The sequence below is a fragment of the Pipistrellus hanaki genome, assembly GCF_964339955.1.
Source record: "Pipistrellus hanaki genome assembly, chromosome: 1".
Taxonomy (NCBI): Eukaryota; Metazoa; Chordata; class Mammalia; order Chiroptera; family Vespertilionidae; genus Pipistrellus; species Pipistrellus hanaki.
In genome coordinates this window covers 47,068,981-47,080,819 of record NC_140503.1, presented here as the reverse complement: position 1 = coordinate 47,080,819, position 11,839 = coordinate 47,068,981, and the positions used below count along the sequence as shown (strand labels likewise).

The 11,839-nt window shown below is 36.6% G+C and overlaps 1 protein-coding gene across 1 annotated transcript in view; it reads right to left on the bottom strand.

Annotated features, from left to right (window-relative positions):
• ICE2 (interactor of little elongation complex ELL subunit 2) overlaps positions 1-11,839 on the bottom strand; it is a 61,343-nt gene that overhangs the window by 27,055 nt on the left and 22,449 nt on the right. Inside the window, exons 9-10 of the mRNA XM_084873197.1 lie at positions 8,468-8,649; positions 411-1,410 (exon numbers count right to left, since the gene is read on the bottom strand). Of these exons, the coding sequence (XP_084729323.1) occupies positions 411-1,410; positions 8,468-8,649 (1,182 nt within the window). The remainder of the gene's footprint in view (positions 1-410; positions 1,411-8,467; positions 8,650-11,839) is intronic.

Below are 11,839 nucleotides of genomic sequence, written 5' to 3'. Positions count from 1 at the left end.
TAATCTAGGCAGAGCTGAAGTGCAGCTTTATATCTATTTCACAAAATGTGAAAGTACAAAACTGCAGTCCAATACCAAGAAGAAACACATTTTGGATTAATAAATGTTTATGATTTTTATGCAGTTTCCCTTCAGTTTGGCAAACTACATTGCCTATAGCTTAGTAGCCACTGTACATATTGGATAAACATAGGGTACAAAATCTATACAACTTTGGGTACATATTTAGAAAGGAGGCTTGGAAGTGAAAATACTGGTAAGTAGATTAAAAATGAAGTGAAATATCAATGACTATATAAAGATTTTAAACAGGTTAATACAAAGAGAAAGTGAAGGAATTAAGGAAAAGAACTGAAGGATAAGGTACAGACAAGAGTAAATATAAAGTTTTTTTGTAAATATTTACTTACGTCCTTTTGGCTTCTGAAATGCAGAGGTCCATGCAGTTTTGGGCCAAGTAGTGGTATCTGATGGAGCAGAGGGCTGCTCGGAAACAGGAGGTTGTTTAGAATTTTCTGTATTCATTAAAGGCAATTCAGGCATTTTTCGGGAAACTGGCTTTAAGAGTTCATCTTGCATTTTTAAAATTTCCCCAACTGGGTCAAATTTTTTATATACCCGTTTGATAGGTTTTTTTAAAACACAGGATTCCTCAGGACTACAAGTAGTATTAGTCTGGTTTCCTACAGAAGCCTGTCCTGAGGAAGAATTTGGGCTGGCTGGTTTAGCATTTAAGTTAGAACCCACATCAGATGTCTTTCCTGTACTATTCTTTTGACATTCTGTATCAATGATTAAACAGTCTTCATCTGTATCACTTTGGCAAAGAATTACATCCTCTGTTTTCTCTGCTTCTGATGTAACAGTCTTTTCCTTTGAATTGTCAGTACTCTCTAGAATATTGAGTCTTTCATCAGCACACATTGTATCAGCAGCCATGTCATTTTTATCAGAGGTTTCCATTTCCACAGAACTTCCTAACTGTAGTGCATCAGGTGTTTGCAAGTCACCATCTTGCACCAGAGGTTGGACAGAATTATCTGATACCTTCTCAGCACATGGTACAACTCCCTCATCCCCTTTACTTTTACACTCTTCAGGGCCACCGTCCCTACCAGTCACCAGCTGTTTCTCCTTTTGCAACTGTTGCATTAGAATCTGAGCTAAACTTCTGGAATGAGCAGAAATGTCTTCTGGTGCAGCTGGTGCCACAGGTGTGGTTGCTGCACTGGGGGCTCTGGGAGCCTCTGGCATGTTGGGTACTGTGGAAGTGCTTGCTGGACTTGGGGACTTGGATGGTTTGGTGGTCGTTACTCCAAAAGTTTCAAGTTCTGTGACATCATCATCAAAATCCAGATCCAAATTTTCAAGGGTTTCAATTTTTCGGCAATCATTAACTTCATGAGACATCTTAAGAAAATATATCGGTAAACTATTAGCAAAAGTTCCAGGCCACACCTCATCTATCTCTTAATGGCCCCTACACCTCACATACATAGTTCATGCTCTTTAAAAGCAGAAAGTCTAATGGCTTTGAAAGGTTCTTGCTTAAGAATGACAATAAATGACTATCAACTAATTTATTTTACATTCCCATTGCAATTTTGATGAAACACAAATTTGTGAAGCTGTTATCAACACAGGAAATGGGGAGTATTTGTGAACTACCACATCCCAAGAAGAATTTCCACTAATCAAAAAGTAGACAGGACCACAAAGACGACATGGAGCCAAATAGGAAGGAAGCAGATTTTCATTCACACCAGTTCCACACACGCTTGCAGAGGCAGACACCTGGACTTAGCTGACAGGAGAAAAGCCTCTTTGCCACTATGAGGAATGCAGCTGGTGAAGGGTTGCCAGCCTCTGAATCGGGTGCATCAATCAGTGACTTTCTTCCTACATGTACTCAGGGAAAACGAATCTCAGTAACAGGAGGAGGGAGAAATGGACAGGACATGATTTTTTGGTATTCTGGCACATGAAGCCACTGAAACTATAGTTTTTTTATGTACTATTTTGGTAATTGAAGAATTACAGATTTAATTTATTCAGGAATAAACAGTCCTCTTCCTCAAGCAGCAGATCTCTCCCTAATCTGGCATAGCATGTTAAAGAAAGACCATGGGAATTTGGTTACAGGCTGGGCTATGTGCACCCATTAGCCTTACAGCTCAGGTTTTGAGAAAGAAAGTTTGACAGCAATCAGATAGTGAGTAAGTCAACTTGTGTAAGTTCTTTTAATCTTTCGGGGCCTTAATCTCTTCATCATTAAAATAGTGATAACAGGGTCATCTTGAATTTATTCTAAGGAGTAAATGAAAACTTGTATATAGAAAGTTACTTGACATAGTCCCTGGCACATAGTAAATACAATAGCTTCTCAGTAAAGGTAGATCTTAATAAAATTAAAAAAAAAATACTACTTGATTTAGTAAAAAATAAACTATGTTATTTATATAAAGCATTCCTTCACAAAGAGGTAAAACAAACAAACAAACAAAAAAAAAAACACCACAGGGCATAATATCAAGAAATAAAGAGAGAAGGAATAGCAATATTAAGTGTTAGACAACACAGAATTCAATGCAAAGCATTAGACAGAAAAAGAAATCCTATATTAAAAAAAGAGGAAATTGATGACGAATAGATAATGGTCTGGTCATAAATTGTGACATGCCTAACCCATCAAAATATATAGTCAAAACTTAAAAATAAAAGGAAAATTTGACAGAAACATAATTGTATATGTCACTAAGTATGTAAAAACAGAAAGTATAAATAATATTATAGGATTGAAACAAAAAGATGAATGACTAAAAACATACGTATAGACTACAGAGATATACCTTTTCCCTCCCAAGATTCCAAGGGGCATTTCCAAAGATGGACTATAAGTTAATACACAAAGAAAACATCAAAATAGCACAAAGCACAATTTTCTAAGGTCTTACTCTCTATTTAGAGGGAAATAAAATCATTAAAAAATATATAAACCCAAGCACTTGGAAATGAACAAACACTCCAGATATTAACTAATGATAATTATAAAATACTTTAAGAGCAACAAAAATTAGAACACTAAATTAGACATTAAAAATCAGAAGTGTCATTCATAGCTTTTGCAATACATAATAATAAAATAGAAAATTTAATATAAAATAAAAAATTAATGAAATGAAAAACAATTCTCACCCCAACAGGTTTTAGATAAAATTAAAAATCTTATTTATCTGTACTTTAGCATGTAGCTATAAAAGGATTCTTCCTTAATGTCATAAAATATTTAATCAAATGTTAAAATTTCCCAGTGTGATTTTTTTTTTTACAATTATTTATTGAAATCAGTATTCAACCAAAATCTTTATATTGCATTTGGCTGACACATCACTCAATTTTCTTTGTCAAATGCCTCTCCCCATATTCTGTCAACTCCCACATCTGCCAGATACTTAGAGAAGAAACCAGATTAGTTAGTCTGTAAAACTTCCATTTTTTAAATTGATTTGAGAGAGAAACGCTGATTTGTTGTTCCACTTATTTGTGCATTCATTGGTTGATTCTTGTATGTGCCCTGACCAAGAATTGAACCCACAATCTTGGTGTGTTGGAACAAAGCTCTAACAAAATAACCTACCTAGCCATGGACAAAATTTCCATTTTAAGTTTTAACTCTTGCATCCCTCTGATACCATTCATATAGCTTTAGAATTTCTTATTAAAATGATCTAATAGCTTGGTCAGATTCAGGTATAATTTTTTAAGCTGAATATTTATTTAAGGTACTGTATATTTCTGCTTCAATCAGGAAGCTAACGATATCTGGTTATCTTTCTTCTTGTGGCATTACAATCGATTTGTTGGTTCATCAAGCTTCATCAACTTAATCTATTCATTATAAAATTCCTCATTGATCTTCTAATGATTTTAGCGGTCACTAATGAGGATCACTGGCTAGATTCACTATTTCATTAAGAGCTACAAAATAATGACAGTCATTTTTTTTCATTACCCTGATATATAGTTTGTACTGGAAAGGCAAGACAAATACTTTACTTTAAAAAATAAGTTTTCACAATAACGACTTAATGCATTAGCATTCTCCAAAGATGACTAGCACTTTCTGTAAAGTATCATTATGATTTATAGATTTTACCATATTTCATGTTTCAAGCCACTGCAATCATCCTTTGTCATAGTTAAACTGGCACATCTCTGTCCAACAGAAAACCCTTCAAGATGTCATCTTTTTGATACAATTCCTATATTATTATGATGTTTTACCTAACTTCATTGCTTGGTATTATTACGATATATTAGGAATTATTGATTTCTAATATAAATATAATTACTACATATTAGTTTTATTGTATTATCTGATGTGTTCAAAATAAAAACTGCAATATCACTCTTAACAATATAACTACTAAATGCAATTTAAGATTTTTTAGCAGTTCTTTCTAAATTTAGGAAATGAATCTTTTAGTGCTGTAACAATCAATTTACTAAGTTTCAATCACTTAAAAATAATTCTTCTCTGACTGGTTAAAGCACTAACTTGGTATACAGTGGGTTGGTTCATTTGTTTCACTTCAGCTTTGATTGGCTTTTATAACATTTTAAAATTTGTTTCATAGACATGTAAAACATTTAAAACAGTTAAAGTATAAAACAAAGAACATTAAGAGAAATCCAGTTGATAATCCTACCTCCTCTGCTTTGTTCATCCCTCCTCCAATTAACCATTTTCATTAGTTTAACTGTATTCTTCATTGTGTGGATTTTCTTTACTCTGATTTTGTGTACTCAAAACTGTAAACCTACGTTTGGCCAATCATGGATTTTATATTTCCTTCTTACTTAAATAAAAAATAGCCTATTACAAAAAATGTTCTCTTCCTTGCCTGTCTCACTTAATATTTCCTGGATAGTGGCATATCTAAAGCTTCTTTTATTCTTTTTAATAGCTGCTTAGTATACTATTGAAAATATACCATTTATTTAATACCTGTACACATGTGCACTGTTTCCAATCTTTTGCTATTACAAATAGTACAGCAATGAATAGACTGCACATACATTTTGTTCTTTTCCTGGTACTTCTGAGCTATATTTCTAGAAGTGAGTTTTTTAGGAAGAATACAGTTTAGGTTTGGTGGTCACCTCTTCACTGTAGAAATGTTATAACAATATGTTTTCCCTCCTCTAATACTTTGTAAGAGCTTCCATCAACAAGCTTCTTCTGTTCTTCATGTTTAAATGTGATGATTTTTCTTGCTGCTATGGAAGAACAATCCTGTATGCCAGACAGCTTTCTTAGCTTCATGGCTCTAAGCTCATGCTTCTCTGTTACCACAAAGTATGCATATATGCAGGTTGGTGTGTGTGCGTGTGAATCTTGATCTGGTTCCTCTATTTCCTTCACCTACAATTAGTAATCTGAAAACTTTTTTTTCTTTATCTTTAATGCCCTTGTTCTGCTGAATATGGACTCTACTACCACTAATTTTTCCTGAACAAAGGCTTCTGTCTTGGAACTTTGGCTGGTCAATATCTGAAGTTCTTAGGGCTCTAGTCATCTCAGAAATCTCTTACTAATAACTTCTTGAGTGCCCCTGCAATCACCTACAAATTAGAGTCTTTACATATTATTTTCACTTTTGTTATTCTTCATTCCTCCTTTCACCTGGATTATTTTTCTTGTGCCTGAAGAACATCCATTAGAGGGGGTCTGCTGGTAGCAAACTCAATATTTAATGAAAAATATGTTTAATTTGTTACACAATTTTAGTAAATGGGTTATATTCTTTTAGCACAGTATTATTCCAATGTCTTCTGGCTTCATTGTTGCTGTTGAGAGTTATTTGCCAGTTTAACTCTCAGTGCTGTATAATAGTGTGCCTTTTGTTTCTCTGAGATCTTTTAAGAGTTTTTGTCTCCAAGTATTGATTTGGTCCCAATGTCTCTTTTGCACCATCCTTCTGGGTGTAACTACACATATTAGACATTTTCATTATATCTTCTCTATCTCTTGCCTTATTTTCTATATATTTTTTTAATCTTTTTATTGTGTTACATGGATAGTCTTCTCAGATTTATCTTCCAGTTTATCGATTCTCTTTTCAGCTTTATCTAATGTGCTTATAACTCATTTGTAGAATTCTTAACTGTAATGACTATTTTTCAGTTTTAAAATTTTTATTTAGTTCTTTTTCAAATCTGTTATAGGGCAAAATTCAGCCTCCCTCTAATGGATGTTCTTCATTCACAAGGAAAATAATCTGTTATGTAGTGGTTTTTTTTTTTACTTCAGAGAAGGAAGGAGAGACTTAGAAACATGGATGATGAGATAATCATTGATTGGCTGCCTCATGCACTCCCCCCTCCTGGGGACTGAACCTAAAATTCTGGCAGGTGCTCTGACTGGGAATCAAACTATGACCTTCTGGTTCATAGGTCACTGCTCAATCAATAAGCCACACCAGCTGGACTGTTATAGTTTTAAAAGTTTCCAGTTCCTTACTGAAATTTTCAAGTATTATTTTCTTTGAATGTTGTAAAATTAAACAGAATTGACTAACAGTTTTTGATGGATAATTCTAAGACCCACTTATGTGAATCTGTTTGTTTGATCATTGTTTCTCCTCCTGTTTCTAGTTATCTATATTTTTAAGTTATTCACAGAAACTATTTGAGGCTCAAAATGATATTATGTTCCTCTAATAATTATTTTCATTTGTTCCTGTGACGTGCCTAGAGACACCAGTAATCCAAAACCATCTGAATCCAAGTTCAAGGCCTGAAAACTCAGGCTACAACCTCTGAGAAAGACAATTTATTTCTGGTTCACCCTTACTATTGGGATATAGCCCTGTAGGGTCTAAGCCTTTGATGAAAAACTGAGCTGTGATTTGATGCTGTCAAAACCACAGTTCATTTTCTGTTGCCTCTTCAGAGCTGGTCAATACCATCCAGGGCAAAAATAACCTTAAGTGACAGCCTCACCTCCCTGGATTCTGATCTTCTCTGATATCTCAGCCCTTACTATCTTGTTAGTTCTTTGATGATTTTAAGAAAGGGTTTTTATATTTTTTCCAGCTTTTTTTGTTGTTGTCAGCAGTAATAATCCCTTCCTAGCTTTTTGGCTAAGATCAATTGTAGTTGTCAGCAATAATGAGAAAGATCCAAATAACCTAGTCTGCTGTTAATGAAAAGAGTTACTCTGCCAGTTTTCATCCCTTTTAACCTATTTAATATTTCTTCATAATACTTGTTACTTCCTTACATTCACTTCACACTAACATATAGATTTAAAAATGCAATAAATAAATAAATAATAACTTAAGAAAAGTTGGGAATGCTCTAGGACCTTATTAGAATATTAAAAGATGAATGGCAAACAGAGGAAAACATATAAAGAAATATAAAAGACAAAATGCCAATATCCTTAAAATAGTATGAACTCTTAGTAATAAGAAAAATATTTTTATTTTTTACTTTCTTATTGTGTTTGTTCTCTCACTCTATTCAAATCTCTGTTCATATTTTCTGTTCTGGGAAAGCCTTATTGACTATGAATCTAAAATAGTCCCCCATTTCTATCTCTTTCCCTTAACCAACTCTTCTTTTCTGGATAGCACTTACCATTATCTGCTTTTTTGCTAATTATCTGTGCCTCCCACCACTGATATAAGCTCTAAGAGAAAAAAAGACTATTTTTATTCACTGCTGTATCCTCACTGCACATAAAAGTATCTACTCAATATTTGTGGAACAAATGAAGAAAGTCTAGTATAAACAGAATGTCTTACTTTAATAATCATGTGTATTTTAAAATACACAAAATAGCAAAAGCTATTGTTTCTGGAATGCAAATGCTTTACTGTTCTAAATGTACTGTCTAAATGCTTTACATATATTAACTCATTTAATTCCAAATAATCCTATGAGTGAGGTAATATCATGATACCTATTTTACAGATAAACAAATTAGACACAGCTTCCTTAAAGTCACACAACTACTAAGCATTCTGAAAAGGATTAACTATCTGGCCAAATACTTTCTGTACCAATCCATCTGTTACTTTTCATACTTAAAATTTTTAAAATATAAATGAGAACAATTAAAACTACCACCATAATTATCAGCATTATTAACTGAGTTTTAAGTACATGCATATTAATGACTGTGCTCAGCATTTTACATTATTATAGCAAATCTAATGCTTACAACAATCTTGTGAAATAGGTATTGCCTTTCTTTAAAAAAAAACAGGAGGAAAACCAGAGGCTGAGACAAATTAAGTTAGTTGCCCAAATTAAGTTAGTTGCCATGACTTGAGGTTCAACTTTAAATTTCAATCTAAAGCCTAGATTTGTAACTACCAGATTTAGAGACTTGTAATAAAACTTTAAGCTTCAACAGAATAAACAAATACATTCCCTTAAGGAAAAAAAAATTACATACATCCATTTCAGGCATACAATCTTCTGGTTTGTCCATAAATACTGCAGAGATTGGAAAAGATGTATTTTTGGACATCATGAATTTTAATGGAACTTCATGGAAGATTTGATTTCTCTCTCTCATTGTCATTTTCTTTTGGGGAAGTGGTGAATTAACATAAATTACTTTAACCGGTTTTGAACCTTAAAACAGAAACAGAAGGGGGTTATTAGTTTTTAGTAGTGATATTTAAGAAAAAATCCAGAACATATGACAGAAAGATCACTAAACAAAGAGACATGGGATAAGAAAGTGGTAGCACAAAACCAAACATCTGCCACCCCTGAACCAGAATATCTTTAAAATCTCTTAGAGATCTAAGGTTCAGAGAATCTGACTGGGAAGAAAAGTATATTTTCTTTCTAATAATTTTTTAAAAGGACTTATTTTATTATCATACTTTTCCTGTCATTAATACCCAGTTCTTATAGGGTTATGGTTTCAACATGTAATGACATTTTTACCACAGAGAATATATTACATTTGCAGTTTTGTTTCATTAGACACAGTCCTTCATTTATGTTGTCACATATAATAATATTAGTTCTAGAATATAAGAAAAAGCTACTAAATATAAACCATAACTGAAGGGGAATAATCGCTTGTACAGAGGAATTTATATGCAAATATAATTTTACTGTCAATGGAGAGATTATCCTATGCTCATAAGTACAGACCTATTTTAATTCTTAATTCCAATAACAGACAAGTAAATAAGTCCTGGAACCTCACCCATTTGATCTTGTCTAATAAAATGTTGCATTCCTTTCATTTCATTAAAAGACAGAAGAATCTCACCATTTCATGTGTTTTAAGTCACCCTAACCCAGTGGTTGGCAAACCATGGCTCACAAGCCACATGCAGCTCTTTGGACCCTTGAGTGTGATACTTCCACAAAATACCACATGTGGGTGTGCATGTACAATGCGACTGAAACTTCATGGCCCATGCACAGAAGTAGGTTTTTGGCATGGGTGAGTCTATTTTGAAGTGGCATTAGAACACTTAAGGGGCCAAAGAGCCACATGTGGCTCACAAGCCATGGTTTGCTGACCACTGCCCTAAACCATAATTATTGCTCTAACATCTCTCACCCCTCAACATGAGTACAGGTTCTACAGATCTAATAACTTATCTACTAGAGGCCCGGTGCACAAATTTGTGCATGGGTGGGGTCCCTTGACCTGGCCAGTGATCAGGGCCGTCTTGCCAAGTCTGAAGGGAAGGACCATGAGAGGTTGGCTGCCCTCAGCAGGTTGGATTGAGAGCACACTGACCACCAGGGACAGCTCCTGTGTTGAGTGTCTGGCCCCTTGTGGTCAGTGAGTGTCACAGTGGCCAGTCTTTTGGTGAACCGGTCATACCAGTCACTTAGGCTTTTATATATATAGACAGACTAGTTGCCTGTTGCACAAAATTCAAGGGAGGGGAGTGTCCCTCAGCCTAGCCTGCACCCTCTCCAATCGGGGGCTCCTTGGGGGATATCCGACAGTGGGCCTAAACCAGCAGTTGGACATCCCTCTCACAATCCAGGACCATTGGTTCCTAACCGCTCACCTGCCTCTTGCCTGATTGCCACTAACTGCCTCTGCTTGTCTGTCTGATTGCCCCTAACCCCTGTCTGCCTGCCTGATCACCCCTAACTTCCCTCCCCTGACAGCCTGGTTGCCCCCAACTGCCCTCCCCTGCCAGTCTGATTGCCCCAAAAGGCTTCTGCCTTGGCCCCCACCACCATGGCTTTGTCCAGAAGGAAGTAGGTCGTCTGGAAGATGGCCAGCTGGCCCAATCTTAAAAGCACATTACCCTTTTAGTAGTATAGATTATATAGGATTGCTTAAATGGGTGGGGAAGCCTTTTTTTTTTTTTTATCAGGAAGAGATGCTCTTGGCAGACAAAAATAAATAATCCCTATATCTGGACTGATAGCCAGTCATATGCACTATACTGCCAATCAGGTCATTTAAAAATTGAACTGCTTTCTTACACTTTATACCAAACAGCTGTTGCCCTTAAAACCGCTCCTCAGCCCCCACCTTAAGTACTGCCTTCGTAGTTCACCAAGAATAGGTTCCAATTGATTGGTTTCTATGCCAATCAGCATCAAAAGCTCCACTTCTTAGGTAGCCATTGGCTCTTAGAACTTCACCCATATTAAGTTCTAATTGGTTGGTTTCTATGATGGTCAGCGTCAAAAGCCCTGCCTCCTAGGCAGCCATTGGCTCCTTGCAGTTCACCCAGATTTGGTTCTGATTGGTCAGTTTCTATGCCAGACAGCATCTCCAGGCCTATCTCATGCCCTGATCAGAGAGGTGGGGCTGACCAGCAGCTGCCATGGATGCTGTGGATCAGACCCTGCTTCTTTCTCTGGGCCTCCCTCTAGGCTTGATCTGCAACCCAGCACTGACTGCAGGACTAACTTCCGGTGTTCAGTTGTCCATTCAGTTGTTTTGGATGTTACAGACCCTGCCTCTTTATATATATATATATATGTGTGTGTGTGTGTGTGTATGTATGTGTGTGTGTGTGTATATATATATATATATATATATATATATATATATATATAGACTAGAGGCCCGGTGCATGCCCTGGGGTGGGGGGTGGGAGTCATGGAGGGGAAGGGACCTCAGTGGGTTGGCCGGCTGGGTGAGGGGCTGCAGGGGTTGGCTGTCGGCCCCAAGGAGGGAGCTGGCCCTCAGTGCCCCTGGGAAAGGGACCGCATCAGCCACCACCAACCCCCAGTTCCCTGTCCCAGCCCAGGGCCCAAAGGCCTCAATGGGGTCTGGAGGGGAGTCAATGGTTGCTGGGCTGGGTGCAAAAGGAACAAATGCTGGACACCGATGCCCCACCACCATGCAGTTCCCCATCTCCCTCTCTCCTCTTTACCTCACTGTTACGCCACGACTGCAGCAGGCAGGCAGCCCCCAGGGAAGGGGGCAACTCCTGTGTCAAGCATCTGCCCCCTGGTGGTCAGTGCATGTCATAGTAACTGGTTGACTGGTCATTCCATTGTAAAAGTCACTTAGACTTTTATATATATAGATGACTGTCAATTATGTGGTAGCTCTATCTATTTAAAAAGTTCTATTGAATGTAAGTATCAAACTTATATCCTCGTTAAATCAAAACTTAGATAGTTGTATTTGACAAATGACTACCTGTGTTTAGACCAGGGGTCTTCAAACTATGGCCCGCGGGCCACATGCGGCTCGCAGAGGAGTCTGATCCGGCCCGCCAGGTTTTTTGGGCAGTGAGCGCAGCCGAGGTGTTACAGTAGGAATTAGTAGTTCATATAGTCCGGCCCTCCAGCTCTCTGAGGGACCGTGATCTGG